We start from the raw sequence: 20,878 nt of genomic DNA, 5'->3' as shown, positions 1-20,878 counted from the left end.
GCAAAGACGATGACGTGAGAATAAATCCCTAACACGAATGTGCAGAGTTGATTATAATACCGTGATTGCCTGTACGTTATTTTAGTTCACTTATATCTTGCGTTTATTTATTTCTATTGGACATTGTGATTTATGGTTGTATAATTTGTTTTTTCGGTATTAATCGTGAGAGATGCTAGCGTTTTTATTATTCCGAATGCAACTCAGATGTGGAGCTCGAACATCATGAAGCAAATGATAAAAATGCAAGCAATCTAATTATCCCCGTAGAAAAGAAACCGATTACGAGTTAGTTTTTTTATTTACGATTTAGTTTCTTTCAAAATGAGTGTGCATCGCATCATTCATTGTGAATAGAATGACCATGCTCGACTATCATATTGGTTTCTTTATGAAAACTGAGGATGAAGTGAATTAACCTATATAGTATGAAAAAGTAATTGATTTGTTTATTTTTTAAATAATCAAAATCAGATTCCACGTGTGTTGAAACACAAGAATCATTTCATTCTCAGAACAAAACAAAAGTTGCAACAGTTCCGTCTCTCTATTCACTCTCGTAGTTAATATCATAACCATGACCATAATTCTTATATTTGATTTCTTTCCGCTTACTTCTTTGCCATAACAAGCCGATACAAAGCCAACAAAACCGGCAATCAAATCTTCAACTTTGCCGAGGACGTCTTCGCAAGGTAATTCTTTGATATCCATTGATACTGATATATTTGGAAACATGACATGGCCGAATAGCGCTTCCACATAAGCTCTGCTCGATAATAAGTAGAATTCGAGGGTCGTGGGGGACAAGTATGCACACTCGGCTTCACATTTGATAGACACATTGGGTTTAATGGTACACATTTCATAGAATTGTTAACAAATAACATTACACTACAATTTGTAAAATGGCTTCCAGCTTACATTTCAACTGGAACTAATTTTTCATATTGCTGTTGTTACGTCTTTTTGAATTAAAGTAACGCCACATTTCCCTAGTACGCTTACTTAATCGAAGAGTAGTTGAGTTTAGTTTTGGGATGCCGCGTTGTTGTTAGGTTGGTTTGTGTTGCAGAGCGCGATCGGCTGAAGCCGGCACCGCCGCCTAAGCCTGCCGGGCTTGTAGGCCCGCAGATGGCCCTCGTGCCCCAAAGGACCTACAATATCAACGTCACTCCGGAGTTTTTCAATCAGCTTACTGTGCTTCAAAAGCAGAGCCGAGATTTACGCATTGAGGTAAAACTTAATTAAATTTTAACTATAGCTGCACAGCGTACGACTATACCTCTAATATAACTATAAATGGAAGCTCGCCGCTCACACACCCACTGCGCGCGCGATAAATACTTTGCGAACGCTAATTATTTGCCGAAAGCGAAAAACTGCAATTGCGATTTTTTATGTTTTCATCGACACCACTATACATACCTCCATATGAAGTTAAAAAAGGAATGCAAGTGATAGAAACCAAAACTGAGCTTTATTTACTTAGACACTGTCATGTTGTGAAATTTCGTAGATCTTCGAACGAACATTTGATTAGTTAAAATGGAACTCGTCGGCGTTTACAAATGTTTGTGATGATTTGCAGACCCGCAACCTACGTCGTTCTACTCTGTCGCACGCCATTCAAATGCGTCAACTGATGGCTGATACTATAGTCAAGATCGGGGCCCTCGCAGCCAGCTTTTGCCAGCACGACCCTGATTCGGTGTGTTACCTATAATACTTACTAAAAATGGAAACCGAGCGTCTAATTTATCACAAGTGAAACCCGAAGTGGGTCCGAGTTTTCTAGATTTCTATAGTCTCGGATTCAGAACGAATATGAATCGGATGCAGTGCACAAATGCGCCAAGGATGGCAAACTAGGGGATGAATCCTATTTCACGCACTTTCCGGTAACCTATTGTTAACTTTTTAGTTTCACTTTGTATGTACACATAGCAAAGTTTGAAGTCCCTTAATTTTTTTTTATAAACATATGTTTAAAACTTTTCATTCTTTTATTGACGTCAACAAGTAATAAAACATCTTCGTACCAAACAACTCTCTTTGGATTGTTTGTGATTAGGTATGTTAAAATTTTTGTTTTGTTTGACTATCTCAACGTTATTTCTTCTACTTTGACGTTCTGTACAATTTGTATTATCTCCAGTCAAGTCCTGTATAGTGGCGAACTAGGGGATATTTCAATAAAACTTAGCAAATAGACGTAATTCCACGTACTTTTGAGGTCGGTTGTTTTAGTACTCTGTACTGAGATTATTGTAAAAAATAGTCCACTTATTTGTTATTACTTACTATAGATACCAACATCGAACAAAAACAAAGAAAACTCCGTTTGATCGAACTGTCCTGAACTCTAACGTAGCCACGTTGAGACAACAGACACTGGTTTGAGTTTTTTTCGTTTTGTTTGATGTTCATGTCAATAGTAATAATAAATAATCCAAACTAAATTGCTTAAGATGGACTGTTTGACTGTTGGTCGGTTTGTAAAAAATACAATAAATGATAAAGTTGACGTTCATTCCGTTAATATATATCAAACTGTTGTTTCAGCAACTCACTCGTGAAGAAGAGATTTACCGCCAGGATATGTTACTCTTGGAGAACGACCTCTATGAATTGGAGGCTACAGTGGAACGTCTGAGGGGACAGGCTGCTAATAGGTAAATGGATAATAAAAAAATTTCCGTACCTACATACGGAACTGGAATATTAAATTAGGACAAACGCGCATTATGCTCTAAAGATATGCAAGTGAGGCAAAATTTGCGTGGCAAGTAAAAGGTCTTTTTAACATTTCCCTTTAATTTCTCAGGGAAACCCGAGTGAACATGGCTGACATTGAGCGTATTGCTATGGTACTCTCCAAAAGCAGCAAGACTGTGGCCGATTGGAAGCTCAAGTTTCCCATCCTACAGGACACTATGAAAGTTAAGCTCGCTTCGGAAATGGAGAAGGTAAATAGAAAGAAAGAATAAAAAGTTTATTTGGTAACTTCGGTTTACAGGTAATAAAATTATAACAAAAATAAACGTTGGTTCTTTTTCCTATAAAATAAAAAAAATTATATTCCAAATATTGCCAAAATGGTCTCCACTCAACTTGTAAATAAACGTTCACCCGACATCTGTACCAGTGCAGAATCGTTCAGTGTGCGTCATCGGAAATGAGGGAGTTAATTTGAGTATGGTATGAACGTTTTCTTAGTATGAACACACCCATTTCGTCATCAATGCGTATACAATTTCTTTCTTTACCGTTTATTTTTTAAACATTCGAAATATTTGTCTCGTGTTTATTTTTGAAATGGCTAAAGTATTTATTAAATACGTAGGTACCTATAGAAACACAACTAGAATATTATTTATTGAGACAATAATTTGTAGCTAATACTTAATAGGAAATCATAATATGTCGCCAATGCACTCAAATTTCAATAACTAATAATATTCAAATATAATCAGTTCCGTGAAGTCCTAGGATTTATAGAAGGGAATGCCCACGTTATTCTTTACTTTAGCTAAATTAACTCTCTCAATTCTGAGCATTGGTCACCAGCCAATAGTCGTTTTTTTTTGAGGATATCTAATAATATACATAATAATGCGCAACACAATTTTTTAATTTACTTAACTTTAAATTTTGCCATATGCAATATATTTTATCTACACACATATCATAAACCCTCTACGATATATTCAAAAATCGCAAATTACGACCAGCAAAAAGATAAACTGTTTGATTAGAACAAATTTCTTAATTGAGAAAATGTTATTATTGGTTCATAACATCGAGTATATAACCAGAAATAGAGACGAAATGTTTCCGAGTTCGAAACAATTGATGGGTGTCGTCAACTGTTTCACTTCAAATCGACCAGTTAACTTGAGCTTTGCTATAATGGACGAAAATTGCAAAATTACATATTTAATATTTAATTACCGGTGAAATGTGATTTCGTTTGTTTTGTAATTAGATGTTTTGCTGTTTTTCCCACACCACCGAATAGAACAGCACGGCATTGTTAGAGATATTATCTTTATTACAATTAATACAGAATATTTTTTGGAATATAGCAGAAGCAACTGGAGGCAACCGGAGTTGATATTTATAAGAACTGTATCGCCATGTGTTACCAGGAATATATCCCTTGTTTCGTCTCTATTTCTGGTTATATACTCGATGCTTCATAATAACATCGATTTCAAATTTCGAACATCTCTGAAAAACAAAACAATTTCATTCGACCTCAATCCTAATATCAATAGAGATGAAGTTTTAATCAAATTGAAATGTCAATAGCATTGACTTACAATTATATGGACGTCGGGTCCGCGCTAAAAAGTGTCCGAACTTATAGGGCGTTAAAATCGTATACAGAGCGTCATTCACGCTTTAGTCTTCGTTTGTTCGACTGACAGCGAAGCAAGCAAAATTAGACAGTACTGCGATGTAATTACAATTTAAATTCAACGTTTTAGCTTTTTCATATTTCTTTACATGTTACTACGTTTAAATAGGTTGACTTGGGACTTTTTTTTTCGTGGTTTTTGTATTAGACCCGCCGTCCATTTATTTGTAATGCAATGGTCAATATCAAACAATTTTGACAAATTTCACACGTTACTTGATATCTAACGATATGATAGTTGGGGTCTTGTGTATGAATTAAATAAAAACTACGGTTGTGTGACAAAAGTTATTTGCCACCATAAACCCACACTTGTGTGTTTTAATGCCTTTCATTATGAAATAGTCACATAAAGTACTGTTTATTGTGAATTATTTTTGACGCTATCCCGAACGTACTTACTTGTTTACTTGGATCTTATTTTGACAGCCTCGTAATATTCTATAGAAATGGATAGGCACGTTGAAAGTAAGCAAAACAGTTTGCCGACTTACGAGCTCCAATCAATGAATTGCGATATATGGCTAAACCTACTCAAGTTTTACGTTAATATATTTAATTTTTGTCATTTTTAATAAATATAAATAAAAAAATAAACATTCGATATGTGATCTTTGTTAACTTTTAGTAACTGATTATTTTTTGTAACACTCTAGGTGGTTCGCAAAGAGAAGATGCTGGAAGAAGAACCAGAGCGCCTCGAACTCGCCCTACGTCGCTGCAAAAAACTCACTGGAACGCTGGTCACTTTAAAACGGTAAATGGCTGTTTGTAAATGACGCAAATCATTTTCGGTATTGTGCGCACGTGACTTCTCATTTCCCTGGTTATCACATTTTTTTCATTGAATATCATGAAGACACTATTCAATAAAAAAAAATGTGACCCTTCCAAGGCTACTACCAAGGTATACATTCATACATTTTTTGCAGAAATACTCCACTAATTTGTTGTTATTATTGATACAAAGATCGAAAAAATTAAAAAAGACTTGAACCAACGACCTCGCCGTACCGGGACTATCGTTCTCCCTACTGAGCTACGAAACAAGTCGGCGGACCTTACGGAATTCTCTACACAGCTTGTAGCAAATCTTTGGTATTTAAATTTTCAATGAATTTCTGCCGTAGCGCCACATCTGACAATCCCATGAAAGTTTCTTTATTCATCAATAATTATTATCACAATTTTATAAGTTTTTTAGTTTTTTAAAACTCCTTGTGAAAGAGTTTGTCCAAGGTAGTAATGTCACCTTACCTATTTCTGCCGGCAAGCTGTAATGCGAACATTATTGCGTTCCGGTTTTGAAGGGTGCTGGTGAAATTACAGGCACATGGGCACACTTTTCAACTTATGTCAACAGGGTGACGGGCGCAGTGGCAGTGCCCTTGGAGTGGCACTGCAACTGTTATGGACAGGCTTGACGCTTACCACCAGGCGCACGACTCGTTCGTCCCATCACTTGTAATCATGATTGTAATAATATTAGTAGCCGTAGAACTCCTTGTGAATGAGTTCGTCCAGGGTAGTACTGCCACCTTACTTATTTCTACCATCAAGCGGTAATGCGAGCATTTCTGCATTCCAGTTTTGAAGGGTAAGGGTGCTGGTAAAATTTGAGGCACATGGGACTTTTCAACTTATGTCTCTGGGTGACTGGCGCAGTGGCAGTACCCCTCAGATCTTTGTGATTTCAATTATCTGTTATGGACAGGTGTGTCGCTTACAACCACGCACACGACCTGTTCATCCCGTCATTTTGTATCATAAAAAATATTTATTTTGACTACCTGGTCCTGTTTCAATTCTAAAATTATACTATAAGCATATGCATATAATTTTAGAAAGAAACAATGTACTCATAACACTTATTAACTGCAACTTTAAAACATGTAAAAATAAACACCTTTTCAGAAAGGTGTTTACCTTTCTTTTTGGATTTCGAATGGGGAACGTAAACTGCATGGACAGTGAATTATTTTTGTGAGGTCATAGTATGAACACACTAGCGACAGGCTATCCAACTTACGGGCTTAAACAGGATTGTTATAAGAGCTCATAGTAGGCCCCCAGGTAAGTAAAATTGCGCCCGTTAATTCGCTACCATGTATATTTTTTCTTTAATAACCCCACCAACATCTTTTAGTGCAGTCATTTTGTCTCTGTTTTTTATTGATTACCCAAAACGAATCGGTAACCTTTTCTTTAAATCTGATAGTTTTGCAAGAAACAATACAACTTTTTCTAACAATACTATGAAATAACTCTTTCAGGCTTGCTTGCGTTCAAGAGCAACGTCTCCCAATAACCGACGGACGCATGGCAGACGGCCGCATCTCACCGGGGTCCTCTCAGAGCTCCACCTTCACTGGAGGACCTTCCTCTGAAGAATTTGCTTCTGACAGCACTTGTCCGCAAACCCACAATAAGGTACCCTTGCTTATGCTTACACAATGACGAGAGCATTTGAACTACTTAGTAATTATTTCGTATTGCGCTTTTTAAGGAAGAAGCTGTCCATAATATATGTATTTAAGCTGGAAAACATTTTAATAGTATAAATAGGTTATATGTATAATGGTGTAACCGTTTTTTTCCTCAGAAACGCATTAAGTAATTAAACATATTTATAAGATATATTTAACCAAACTATTTATTTACAGATAGGTTATGCTGACATACTCATTACGACAGTTAAAGTTTCTGACTCTATGTATAATCCAAATATTCGCTTAACAATTGCAGGTTTGCCAAGAGTTTAAAATTTGCATTTTTTTCCAAAGTCTGTGTTTATTTGCCAAACGATTCGTTTTTGGATTCCGTACCTGTAAAGGAAAAACGGGACTCTTATTTTATTAACCGCTACGTACCTATAACTCTGTCTGTCCGGCTGTCTGTGTCTTGGATAAATATTTGATGAATAAATTTTAAATTTGACTTGAAACATTCACCCACATCTTTTGCGATAATTGTTAGCTGAAAAATGTTTTTAATAATAATTGTGTATTGAATAAATGTGAACTAGAAAGTTTCTTTTTCAAAATACCGTCGTATGATATATAACCGTTCATACGATACCAATCTCAATTATTTTTATAACTACCTTGTAAGTTCTATTCATCACCCCTCACTTTCTTCTCCAAGAGTACTAACAACTTAAAGTCTGAATGAAAATAATGACAATCTGTCGATGTTCATTCAAACAGCGATATAGTCACAAGTCTGTTTAAACAACTCACATCGACAATTTTTGGTACGGGACCCTTCATGCGCGAGTTCGACTTGCACTTGGTCGGTTCTTATTTATTATTTGCGTACACGTTACCCGAGCTTCTCTGGTAGTGACTTGTCTCTAGTTTCTCTATAGAACTGATTAGAGCGCAGTCTGTAAGCACGTAGTCCCTTTCAGTTCTACCTTACCTTATAGGAAGCATGTACTTAAGTAGTTCACGCACTCTCCTTGCCTCTATTTATTTAATAGTCGCTTTTAGAGCCCTTTTTTATATTTTATTTAGACTTATAATATCCTTTAAGTTAATACTTTACTATAAACAGCTTGTGGATTGGTTTCCTTCAATCTGAAAATTTTCATCCTATGTATTCTGGATGTCATCAAGAATCTGGCCTTTTCAAAATTTCGAGTGTAGTGAGGAATCAAGTCCGCCATTACACTGTACATGGAAAACCCAATTGGCATAATAAATTCAAAATTACAATTTCACAAACCGCTGCAATCATTCTCTGTCACGTATATATTAAGAAACTGCTTAATTGCGTCGTGGACATCAGTAATAATAAATTAAATCGCAGATTTATATAATTTTATTCCATATTCTTTTTATATTTTTGATTCACGTCGAGAAATAGAAGTAGTTATATTAAGTCTCGATTGAGTGTCCCTTATTAATTAAAACAGGGAAAAGTGTTCACGACTTTCAATAGGAGCATTTGCTTATCATCCTAACGCTTTTAAGACAGAGTGTGATGAAACAAAACGGAAACAGAATACAAAGAAATAAAAATACTTTTGCACATTTTCCTGCAACACCAATGCACTATCCGTTAACATAGCATTTTTGATCCTTGCTTCAGGAAAACAATGCCAATTTTATAAAATGTCAAAATATTTGATTACTTATATGTTTAAACACAACATCTAGTACAAAAATAAGGATCACTGACTAAATGTAGATGATTCTAAACATGCAGCAATCTGTAGAATACCTATTTACCTCATTTGGATATGAGCAGGATTGGTTCCAACACTAACCCTTACAAGTAATAATTATTATTATATGTACAATTGAGTCTCACCCATAATCGTCATGTATAGTCACTTCATTTTAACACTATTTTTGGTTTACTCATGTTCAAGTTATAAATGAAGTGGCTTTAAACGTCAAGGAAGACCTTGAGTACATGGTAAATACAATTCCTGAATCCATTTAATTTCTCTAGATTAGATTGGTGTCAAAGACCATACGTGACTGGTCTGAAAAATACAAAAATTGTTCCGTTCCTCTGCCATGAGTTTATAGTCTTGACAACGCTAGTCAGTCAGCGTAAAATATTTGTGTGGCAAGTTGTACACCGCCCCTAGCGGCTGCAACAAAAACGAAACATTCAAATAACTTACGCGAACACTAAGAATTGAAGGCTGTAACCTCGTGGTAGAAGCACTGTTGTATCTATCATGAAGTAATACGCCTATTGTCTTACATTATGTCATCTTGTGGATTATTTTAACGATGGTCTTTTTTCCGTGATGTACCCGTCAGTTCGCCTGGAGACAGAGCCAATACTTCAGAGAAGCTATTGTTATTAACGAGTAATACATATCTCCGTATTATATTATTAACCATTATTATTATTATTATTATTAACTAATTTCAATAATTGGTTTCAATTCTTAATCCACATCCTTTTCATTTTTATTATATTTTTCTTTTAATTCGTATTCATTTTCTCTATTTTGTAAAATAACACAGACGCTGTATTTTATTTATGTAGGCATGTTGGTGCACTCAGTGAATAAAAAAACGCTTAGCAATATTATGGTAATGCAAAATCGCTTGTATTACACATATGATACAAAAGTACTCACATAGAAATGTTTTGCATATTTTTTCAGTTCAGACAGTATTGAAGTACGGTACGCATGCTTACATTTAAATAAAATTGTTGTTTAACAAATAAAAGCTCTTTCTGTTTTTTACACCAGTGTTTAAGTATCATTGAAGACGGCCGCTTGTCGTGGTGAGGTATTTAACATACAGGGTTATTTTTAAATTAACTCCTTTACGGCATTCGTGTCGTTAACACAAACAATCCTTTGTTTTATAGCTTTTAGAAATTCGTACATGTTTCGACCTCCTATACTAACACCTAAAGCATGTTTGTGTGGAATAATAAACATATATATACAAGAACAATTATTGTCAAATTTAATTATAGAAATGTCTCATTAAAAGGCGGTTAGTGAAAAAAATAACCGTTGTATACATGAATACTAAACTCCTTGGTATAATATTCAATATTCTAGTACCTATGCAATGAGTTTACAAACTTGTTAATTATTAATTTATAAATTGTTGACAACTTATTAATTATTAATTTATAAATTATTTATAATATTTTTGGCAAATATTTATGTGGCTACTTGTGCAACTCCTCTAGCGCTCACAAGAAGAACTAAAGTTGGTAGTATGTGAATTTTGTAAGTTTTATTTTTAATGTGTTACTCGACTCAATGTAAACTCGTTGTTAAGGTACAGTTTTAAATTTCGCTGGCAGTCATCGAATTTAGATTTATGTAGGTTACGTGCCGCATTCATCGATACTAGTTATAAGGGGGTTTAGCAGTAAAACATTTCAAATTTACTACTTTCAATTGATAATGAGCCATAATTTTTTAATCATTTCATATTTTTCTCCTAACTTTTGGTGTTTAGGAATAATATATGTGTAGATGTGATAGGTACTTCATTTGAAAGTAGTTATTATAATAAATCATTTACCAATTGGCCTAAAATATCGGATTTTATAACAATATTTTTAACAAAACTTTTCCAAATTACTATTATTTAATTTGAAGAAGAAATGCTGAACCTAGCATTTTGCACGCTGCATGCCCAACGCTAAACTTTTTCTATGGTACCTATGGAACACGTGCACTCTTCTAATTCATTAAAAAGAGATTAAATTGAAACTCTCGAAAATGAAACCATATTTCTTCTTAATTTAATTTAGCCGAACTAATTCTTTATTTTACAATAACAACAAGCTTCCATATTAAGAATGGTTTAAATTACACAAAAATGAAGTTACACAATGATTTGTTTTACTTTGATATTGGCCTTATTCTCGGTTTTGTACATTATGCCTCTTTCGATTTTTCACTTCATACTTTAATTTTTTAGAACATACGCAAATATGGAAGTCACGTTACTGTATAAAAAAATTACTAGTTTGAATTCACTGTGTAAAGTAACACGCATGTTTATAATTTCTATAGATGCTTTCAGTTTGTGCATCTTGCTGTTTTTATTTTTGTTGCAGTGCGTTCTCGATATCAGGAGCAGCGCACCACCTTCTGGATTTCAATGAAATGCCTTAAACTCCCTTACCCGTCCTCTGTTTTTTCTCTTCCCTTTTCCTGTTCTTCGCGACCCTCCCACAGTTCTTCGCCGTCGGCAATTTCACGATACTGTTATGTAATCAATAAAATCACTTGTTTTATAAGGTCACTTCTATCACCGTGCAATCAACATCCGACATTTCCTTTACTCAACTTTATACCTTATTGGCTTTTCCATAACATAGATAATGAGATAGATATAAATAAACACTAACATCACTACCCTACAGGTAATATTTTTTCTAAATTTTCTATCCGCTTACACATTTATTATTATTATAATCCTATATGTTATATAAGTAATAAGCACAAAAATAATAAGTAATTTATATCATGATTATTAACAATATACGTAAATTTATCGTAGGTAGTTATTGCAATTCACTCGAGCTTTTATTAGATTAGTTTTGATAATTTTAATTATAATGTCACTTGACATGGTGCTTTATTCAGTAGAACTTTGATTCATAAATAATTCTACACACGTTGTTTTAACTAATGGCAAAAAATCACAATTGTTAAGAGCGAGGTTCATCTTTAAGAATTCGAAAAAATTTTATGCATTTTAAATCACGTACTTATTATCACAAAATTTATTAATTAAATCGTTTCCGTGCCTTCTAATATCATTATTAATAATATCACTTTGTGCCAAATGCTAATGCGTTTAATCTCGACATAATCCCGATTTTTAATTTTGCCTGTATAGTCCTTGTCCATACTGACCACTATGTTCTATACTGCTACACGGCATAGGTCATTCACACTTCCCTCAACAATTGACGCTGAATAGAAATTCTTTTGAGAGCTCCTGATTTGATATCAGTTTTAAAATAAACAGAATATTTATTCCGCGTCAAAAGATAGGCAATCGCCTTTTGTTAACTTTTTATTCTTTTTGTATGATCGTGATCGCATCAAGACTAGTTTATAAATAATTGTGGATAAATGTACTTAATGGATCTTACGTACCTGAATGATTGTGTAAATGTTTTTTATTCATTTATGAAATAAATATATGTGTTTTAAATTTGTTCTAAAAGTGTTGTTGCAAAACTTGGATCACTTGCGTGACCGTTTAAAATCGTGAACTTTTATTAAACTTAAAACACAATCTGTGAAGCTCCCAACGTGATCGAGTGTTATTTGCAACTTCGCTTTTATAATGTCTGTTGGAGATACCCGGGCACAGCTAGAAGTGCGTGGAATGGTGCACAGGGCGCCGGCAATTGCGTCGGGCGAGGCGCTGCGGACCGGGGAGCGGAGCTACGGCCAGAGAACGCCCTCGACGCACTTCTAGACGAGCTGCAAACTTTTGCCAAGCCAGCGGAGCGTGAACGTGGTGGCCGTGGCGAAGGCTCGCTGCGCCGCCTGCACTCCTACCCCAGCGGCAGCGACACCGACGCGTCGCCGCCGGTGCGCGCGCGCGGCCAGCACCCGCCTAAGCCACCCGTGCCCGAGCGGCATCCCGAGCTGCTGGCAATGGCCGCGCGCCGCGCCCCTCCGCCCCCGCCACCGCGCACCACTTCACGCTCTCCTCTCGCCTCACCCACGTCGCCCACTTCACCACCTAGGCCTGACAACGCTGTGTCATCCGATTGCACCTCCGCTGACGACAAAACTCGGCAAGCCGTACTGGAGCAGCGCCACCAAGAGTTACTTAAAAAGCAACGAGCGCTTCAGGAGCAGTACGCCCGCTTACAAATGATTCAGAGAAGTGGGCCAACGCTTCCGCCAAACGCGCAACCCGACCTAAAGAAAACTGGCAGCGAATCGAACTTACTGACGAAAATGAATCTGAACCTGGCCCCTGCGCCGATGTCGGGCAGTATGACACACCTGGCGGCCGATGGCGACCGCAAGCCTTCTGCGGAACCGGCTCCCGTCTCCAATACGCAAACAATGCAAAAACCCGAAACCACTACGAACAAAATTTATGAGACTGATATATTGTAAATTTTTGTTGCTTTGGTTGTACATATTTCGTAATATTTTTGTTGATACAGTCAGTTCATTATTATAAGTATATTTTTTTCGTTAAATGCCAATTTTAATTAAATAAGTACGTTATTTTGTACTTGGTTTTTTCATTTGAATATTATGCGTAAATGATTGAGCCGGTCATCTAGAATGGAAATTGGGTAATAATATTTAGCGTTCCTTGTGTTTTAGCGAGGTAAACAGTGGGCGGAAAAAGTTAGCAAAAATTAATTTGGAAACGGTTGTTTTTCTTTTTTAAAGATTGTACGTAACACTCAATGTTTATCTTTCCAAAAATACACACGTACAGTAGAACTGAAGAATCGTTCGAAACTACTCATAAATTTTGTTCAGTAGGTGCGAAATGTGTTTATAATTAATTTTTTTACACAATAACTGTACACACTTAATAGGTATTACTGTTGATGTTCTTGTACCAACACTACTAAACACAGGGGTTTAGTACCTACTGGTTTTCAGAAATAATAAGACAAGATTACGGTTTTACTAATATATTTGAATTACAACAAAAATGCTCGGGGTTTACAATGGAATAAATCTCTGTGATATCACATAAAGGGGCACTCGTCGAACTACAATTCGGCCTATCGAAATTTTACGTTAACAAGGTCAAACCTTCACCATACACGAATCTATTGATGTGCAAAACCGATAATAAAATAGTCACTACCCGATAAATTAGTTATTTTTCTAAAACGAAATATTAACACACAGAAACATTTTAGGAATCTCACTGTGTAGTTTTCAATGAGTATGAAATTAATTAAGCAATTGACAAAAAATAAATAGACAAAATTCACAAATAGAACAAAAGTCGAACAGAAACTACCCATGCTAAAATTGTCAAAATGTTTCTCGTACTGAGGGTAGGTACTTGTTTGTTTTGATTTTGTCAAACCCAATAAAACGTAGTGAATGAAGCAAAAATCTAATTTTAAAGTAAGAACTTTTTCACTAAAACTGTTATAATAAAATATATATAACAAAACATACGGAACAAAATACGGTCGTCGAAACTAACCCTCGTGAAATATAGTTACAATAGTAAAACAAAATATGATAATATAATACTCAACATAAAAAAGCATGAATCTTCAAAAAAGCACGAGTTAAAATTAAAGTTTATTTATTTAATTTTTTAACCCAGAATAAATTTTATTTGCATAATATTTTAAACAACGAACTGAACATAAACGAAATTGATTATTCAAATTTAGGAAAAAGTAATATTTTCAATTATAACTGTGATACAAAATCACTTTGTATGGGAATTGAAATCTTTTTTAATACTTTCATGTTTGAAATGCTTATGAAAATAAACATTAATTTATCACAAATGAATAATGCATAGTACTTAAATAATAGTTCGACACAATTCAATATTCGATGTTGTACACACATTATAGATTTTAGGAAAGATTATTAACACCGTTTAAAAATAAAACCTATCCCAGTTTTCACGTCACCACGCCACCAAATCAGCATCCATAATTATAATACCTATAGTCTGTTTAAAAATAAGTCCGTCAAAAATATAAACAAATCAAATATAAAATGTATCTCATTTTACAATAATTACTCACATAAAACTATCCATGAAAAAGAGGTTTTGTGACTGCAGCAAAACTGCAAATACCTAAAGTACTGGAAAGTATCTGCTACTTAATAGCCCCTTTCACCCAATTGCCCAAGTCCCTAGAGTTTGCCCCATTAGACTCGAATTATTTTCAGGCAGCGGTGTCTTCGCCGTTCGTGTGTCCTTTATGTCACAGGTTTTAAAATAATGTGAAATGAAAAGATGTAAGCGGCCACGCTGCAACACTCTCAATGCAATTGGCGTTAAATACCATGCTCTCTCTGTTATGCCTCGATGAAGTAAAGGACAGCATAGGAACTTCTTCTTAGGAATCATCCCTAACTAGTGAAAGCAATCAGCTCCGCAAATTTCTCATTGTTTCTTAGCTACCACTGTCTCGTGTTACGCATCCAGACTTCCTTCTATGCCAAACTCTTTGACGTATACTTTTCGCAATAGTTATTTTCTATATAATAATTATAATCATAAACTTAAGACACTTAGCCACCGTCTACGACATACAGGTCGAGAAAAAATTATACTATAATCATCTATTATTTACTAATTTCATTATTACACAAATAAATAAATATGATTTAGGAACCTTTCCGGTGTTGAATTACGCTGTCCACGTTTTAAAACTTTAATTATACCTATAGTTTATATTTTGCCTTGTAGCACATGGTAAATTTAATTTAAGATAAATTTTACCTATTTTCTCATTCAGAAATACGAGTAGGCAGCATTTTTAGGGCTATAAAATAAATTTGTACACGATCAAACTCGCATTAGAGCCATCCCATTAAACATACCATATAATTTGGTACATAGAAAAACAAATATTTTTAGAACGGCTAAAAAAATATTTAAATGTTGTACTTATAAATAATAAATGTCTAGGATATCCGTACATAATGTTAAATTTTTTTCCTTACTTACAATGTATTTTTATCGTAAGATATTTATCACACAAACAGTGGATCCTAACTTATAATACTAGAAAGATTATAAAAACACACATCAACGTCAATGTCAATCAACAGAGAAAATTGCATGATTCCTTGCCATTTCCAGACAGCGCTAGCGCTAGCCCGGGTGCAATCAATGTCTTGTCGCCCTCAAATGGACACACACAGGACAGATTCGTTTGAAGCTGTGATTATCTGTCGTCACATTTTATCGTGGCGTTTTATTTATCGTCTGACGACTGTCGTTCTAGCTCTAACCATTGTCACGACAGTATGTCGTCGTAACGCCAAAATTTCGTTAACGACTGTTCATTGTGTTGTAGTATATGTAAACAACTTCATTTAAATATGCAAGGCACGACACTTAATGTGCACGACTATCTGTCGTCACGACATAATGGGAACGCGCCCTTAGTAGTAGGAACGCGACCAAATGAAATAGTTATATTTTCCCCAGTGATCGGAAATTCGAGTGCAACACAATTACGTGGTGTACTTGCTTGCGCTGCGGGAGACGTAGGTTCTTTGGAGGCGTCGCGAGCAGCGCTTTACGTAATATAATCAAAATTCGTTTCAGGACGATTGCCATTGACACGTAACGGCGGTGAGCAGTTAACAATACAAATGAACTAAGTCGCATAATACAATTAGAATATGCTGATTGACATCGTACGTAGACACTTTTACAATCTTCCTAGAATTTGTACTAGGATCCTGCTTTAGTAACTATCTTTTTAGGATAGTTCTATGTTGATAGTTTAAATTATCTTAGTGCACGTATACATTAAGTATGCATTTCTGCAAAATTAGCCATCATACAAAATTCCTGTATAGGTACACAAGGTTATTTATAAAATCGAACAAACTTGCAGGTCGATATTGCTAACATCTTACAAAACAACTTATGTTCCACGATTTTTTACAAAACACAAATTTACAAACACACAGACTGATCACTCTGAAAGAAATCTCACACTTTAGATCTGTACTTGGTAAGTAAGTTAAAACGTGCAAGCGTCCTCTCCCACGACCCGACCTCCCCATACCCGTTCCTATTTATGCCAGCGCTCTTTGTTACACAGAGTACAGAGTTACCACCTACCAGAGCGATCTATTTCAATATTTTCATATTTTAACGAAAATGTAATCTGACAAAGTCATGGAAAAGTTGTTGCTTATATTTATATTGGTAGTAATACTGTCATGGAAGGTTGTTAGTGTTTTACAAATAACCCTGTATACAGGCTGTATTCGTTATGTCTACCAGGCGATTATTTCGTAAATATAAGAGATATCCAAAACCTTTAAACTCACCGAAAGTACGTTACCTGATGAGTAAAATGACATCATTAACTTTTTAACAATAAAACTAAAAATATCCAAAATTTTAACGTTAAATGCTGCCTAGTTTCGAACAACTGCTTTGAATACAAAATTTTGTAGTTAACTTTAAGAACTCGATATTTCATTTACAATTTTTATTACTTTATTTAGAGCAGTTTAGTTATAAGTAAATTTATTGTTATCTTTTAAAGCACATCAATTGAAGCCTCTCTACGAATATCATATTAAATGTAATAATAATGGTTAACGTTAAAGTTTTGAATATTTCTATTTGTATTTTTAAAATCTTATTGTTGTCGTTTTACTCCATATGTAATGTACCTTCGATGTCAGTTTTTGATATCTCTTATATTTACGGAATAGTCGCCTGGGCACACAACAATTACACCCTGTATGTATACTTACTGACTTTTTGACTGTTAATTTTTTTGTAATTTAATAGTATGAAAATTATATACACCTACCGTCTATCATCTATTTTTGTTACATTCCTACTGTTTTAAATTGTAGTTAGGTTTCAATTATGTATATTATTATGGCATTTAGTTAGGTACGAAAACATGATTTTTAATTATTAAATGTAAGGTGCCAAACATTCAATTTAAGTACATAACTAGGTAAGTTACTAACAAAAAATATGTTTATAAGAAATGTTTATTTTTCAATGAGTAAGTTATTATTAGTAAGTTATTTTATTTTAATTGGAAATTTATGCAATGAATTGTACGTCCTACACAATAATGTGAATTGAAAACCCTCCGATATTTGTCGTGGTTAAACCTTATTCAAATGCCATTTACGTCACAATAGTACATAAGAAATTACTAACAAAAACACAGACCAAACAAATACTACGAGAGTATTAGAAGCCATGATGAACATAGATTTGTAATTTTTTATACCGGCCGTGCTACATACAATGTTTTTCATCACATTGGGTAGGAAATAAATACAATGATAATTTATTTCTTGTATAAATAAATATCGCTTCACAACAATTACGGATGGTGCGAATCGCGGTCTTTTTTTTATTTAAACAATCGACCAGCTATTCTTCCACAGAAAATACAACTCGAACTAAAATGCTGTAAAACGCAAAAACGCATACGGCTATGACGTATTTATTACGTATATAAAATTAAAAATTCGAAATACTAAAAAATACTGCATAATTTGAATTTATTAAAATATAGTTTAAATGCAAATGTTTTGTTTTTATTTCTATATGCGAATTACATTCATATTTTTCGAGCATAAAAACTTTTAGCTTAATCTTGACGCATAAGAGATGTACATAAGCAATTAAAATTTTAAAAATCGATTACTGCCCTAGTAATGAAAAAGCTCGTGGACGTAATTTGGGACATTACGACGGTCAGCTTTGTGTGCATATGACATATAACACTACTTACGAGCAAGTGTGATGAAAAACACATGTAATTCCTATTCAGTATTTTAAACGATGTTGGTTTGTTTTCTACAGTGTTGTGTTTTTTAGTGGTTACCAAAGTGAGGTTGATTTTACACGTCACTAAATTTAATTACAATATTAAATTTATTGACGTGTAAAATGCATATATATATATATTTATACATTAATATATATATTTTAAATTATATTAACATTACTTTTAATTCCGAAAAAAATCCGAGGGTTTTTGGTTCGTTAGTAGAAATTTTATTCACTGTCAAAAATGTTTGGTACTTGCGATGTACTTGTAAGGCAACTTAGCCAGTTAAAATAGTGTTAAAAAAAAGATTTCTTAGAGAAAGTCAAAAAGGTTATTGTTTATTCGACACAACTTAGCAATTTCGTTAAGAAGTTTCGTAAAATCTAAGTAACTTTCTATTATTAATATTGTTATAGGTAGATAATGTTTTTATATTTTATATTTTATATTACATTATTTTTTATTAATAAATCACATACTTAGATATAGTCATATTGATTATTATGACAAAATCTCTTTATTTTGTGTTTTATACTACAACTTTATTTTTTCTTCAATAAAGCACGTAATTGAATAAACTTGTATGATTAATTGATGATAGAAACTGTATGTTGTACAACATTTAGCAAAAATGTGTAAAATGAAATATAAATGTGAAGTTAAATTGTGTTTTATTAACAAAAATGCCTTTCCTCCCATATATTCTAGCGCTAGAGCTAGTACTCTGAAATTAATATATTTTGTAAGCACCAGACGGTGTAAAAACTAAATAAGTAGGTACAATTATAAAAAAGTGTGCAAAGCTTTTAACTATCTGTTTTTGTTTCAAAATAGTAACGATTTACTCGGTGGTCTGTGACTATTCCATACAGCATTTTGACTCATATTAGACTTAGACACAAAACAATGAAATGAAAATTTAGTAATTGTCTTGGTGACTTATTGACAATATACTACAGTAACTGTTTATAAATAAAAAGATTATTTTTATCAAATTAATTCTTTGCATATAAAATGCTTGTATTGGAATTTATTTAGAACGGTCCTTTTCATCCACCTCAAAATTACCTAAAACACTTGCCTAACGCTTCTGTACATAATATTTATAAGTGATTGAAAAGCTAGGAAAAGGCGAAAGAACTTAATATTTTGTTGAGATAAGAATCAGACCAAGAAATTTGTTCATATTCGTATAGCATGGCAAGTAAAACCAACATTATTACATTTTTCAGACCTTTTATTACATTATGTAAAGAAAGTACAGTTTTGAGATAAGGGCAAAAAGTAAAGAGTAGATAATTAGAAACTCACTATGACTATCTCAATCTTACGTATCACCACTGATTAGGCCATAACAAGTAGAATGACTTATATTTATCTTAATTTAACACTTTGGTTGCCAGAAATCAAGTTTTAAGCATCAGACGTGTAGACCTGAAAATAAAACAGAAACGTTAAAAAAAATGAAGTTTAACTATACTACTGGGTATAATGCTAATTTATTACATTATACATATTAAAGTTAGGACGAAGGAGACAGCAAACCAACCACCATTTCAGCTGAAAGGCGTCTATCGCTGACTATACATAAGATCTTCCCTAAGATCGACACAACTCAAATAAAATCCTGTGCTATAGCACTCCTGGCTTTTCGTGTAGGCAAAGTACATCCGGTTAATCACGTAAAGCGAAACTTAGCTCAATAACATTAATATTCTGTCTTTTATTTATTTGCTGATGTTGTTTAATATTATAATGTTGTCTATTATTCTGTCTTTTATCTAATTAATTGTCAAACCTATAAAGAATGGACTTGATAACAACATAGAATCGGAAAGATATCTCATGATTGTTTTTAATGATGCTACTGGACTCTCTTGCATACTCAAAGGACGTATACAGTAAGCACTTACTAGGTGCCACGACAATAATGCGGAAGTTATTACAATTCGACCACATTATTTTTAAAAAAATATATATTTCTTTTTTCTCTTTTTTAACTGCCTCTGTGGCCGAACTGTTACCATGCCAGACTGCCATGCAGAGGTCCTGGGTTCGATTCCTAGGCCGGGAGAAATATGTGTATGGCCTACATTTATTTCTCTCGTGAGTTTGGGTGTAATTTGTGGTTGTCTATGTGTGTGTGCATGGCACCCGCAACAAAGGGTTTCCCCAGTGCGGGGCTATGTTGAGTGTGTGCGTTGTTATTATTATAAATGAAATGCATTCCGCAGAACAAACTGGACTAATCATGTCGTTGTTTTGATTCAAAATACTAATATTGATTACTATAATTTACTTTTTTATGTATCTACCTGTTACTATAACATTGTAGTATAACACTATCCTATTAAAATAAATAATTATTAATTACGAGAAAACCGGTGTGTTTTATTCCAAAAGAATCGAACGCAATAGGTTTGGATTACTATAAATAGTTTTACAATAAATTGTGCACTACTTTATCGTTAGGGGAAA

At 34.0% G+C, this 20,878-nt stretch overlaps 1 protein-coding gene across 9 annotated transcripts in view; it reads left to right on the top strand.

The window, feature by feature from the left end:
- Positions 1–14,017, top strand: part of LOC113227908 (coiled-coil domain-containing protein AGAP005037) — a 169,260-nt gene extending 155,243 nt beyond the window's left edge. For 3 of the 9 annotated variants that reach the window (XM_026461104.1, XM_026461325.1, XM_026461037.1), the window contains 8 exons: positions 633–695; positions 1,076–1,236; positions 1,592–1,711; positions 2,566–2,675; positions 2,828–2,969; positions 5,080–5,180; positions 6,697–6,853; positions 12,279–14,017. In XM_026461104.1, coding sequence (XP_026316889.1) covers positions 633–695; positions 1,076–1,236; positions 1,592–1,711; positions 2,566–2,675; positions 2,828–2,969; positions 5,080–5,180; positions 6,697–6,853; positions 12,279–13,016 — 1,592 coding nt within the window. In that variant the 3' untranslated portion in view covers positions 13,017–14,017. Of the gene's footprint in view, positions 1–632; positions 696–1,075; positions 1,237–1,591; positions 1,712–2,565; positions 2,676–2,827; positions 2,970–5,079; positions 5,181–6,696; positions 6,854–9,201; positions 9,252–10,981; positions 11,320–12,278 lie in introns of those variants that run through there. The other 6 variants (XM_026461409.1, XM_026461239.1, XM_026461556.1 and 3 more) reach the window with 5 other exon arrangements.
- The last annotated feature ends 6,861 nt before the right edge of the window (positions 14,018–20,878 follow it).

The sequence above is a fragment of the Hyposmocoma kahamanoa genome, unplaced genomic scaffold, assembly GCF_003589595.1.
Source record: "Hyposmocoma kahamanoa isolate Upper Pololo Valley unplaced genomic scaffold, ASM358959v1 100021, whole genome shotgun sequence".
Taxonomy (NCBI): Eukaryota; Metazoa; Arthropoda; class Insecta; order Lepidoptera; family Cosmopterigidae; genus Hyposmocoma; species Hyposmocoma kahamanoa.
This window is presented reverse-complemented; position numbering and strand designations above follow the sequence as displayed.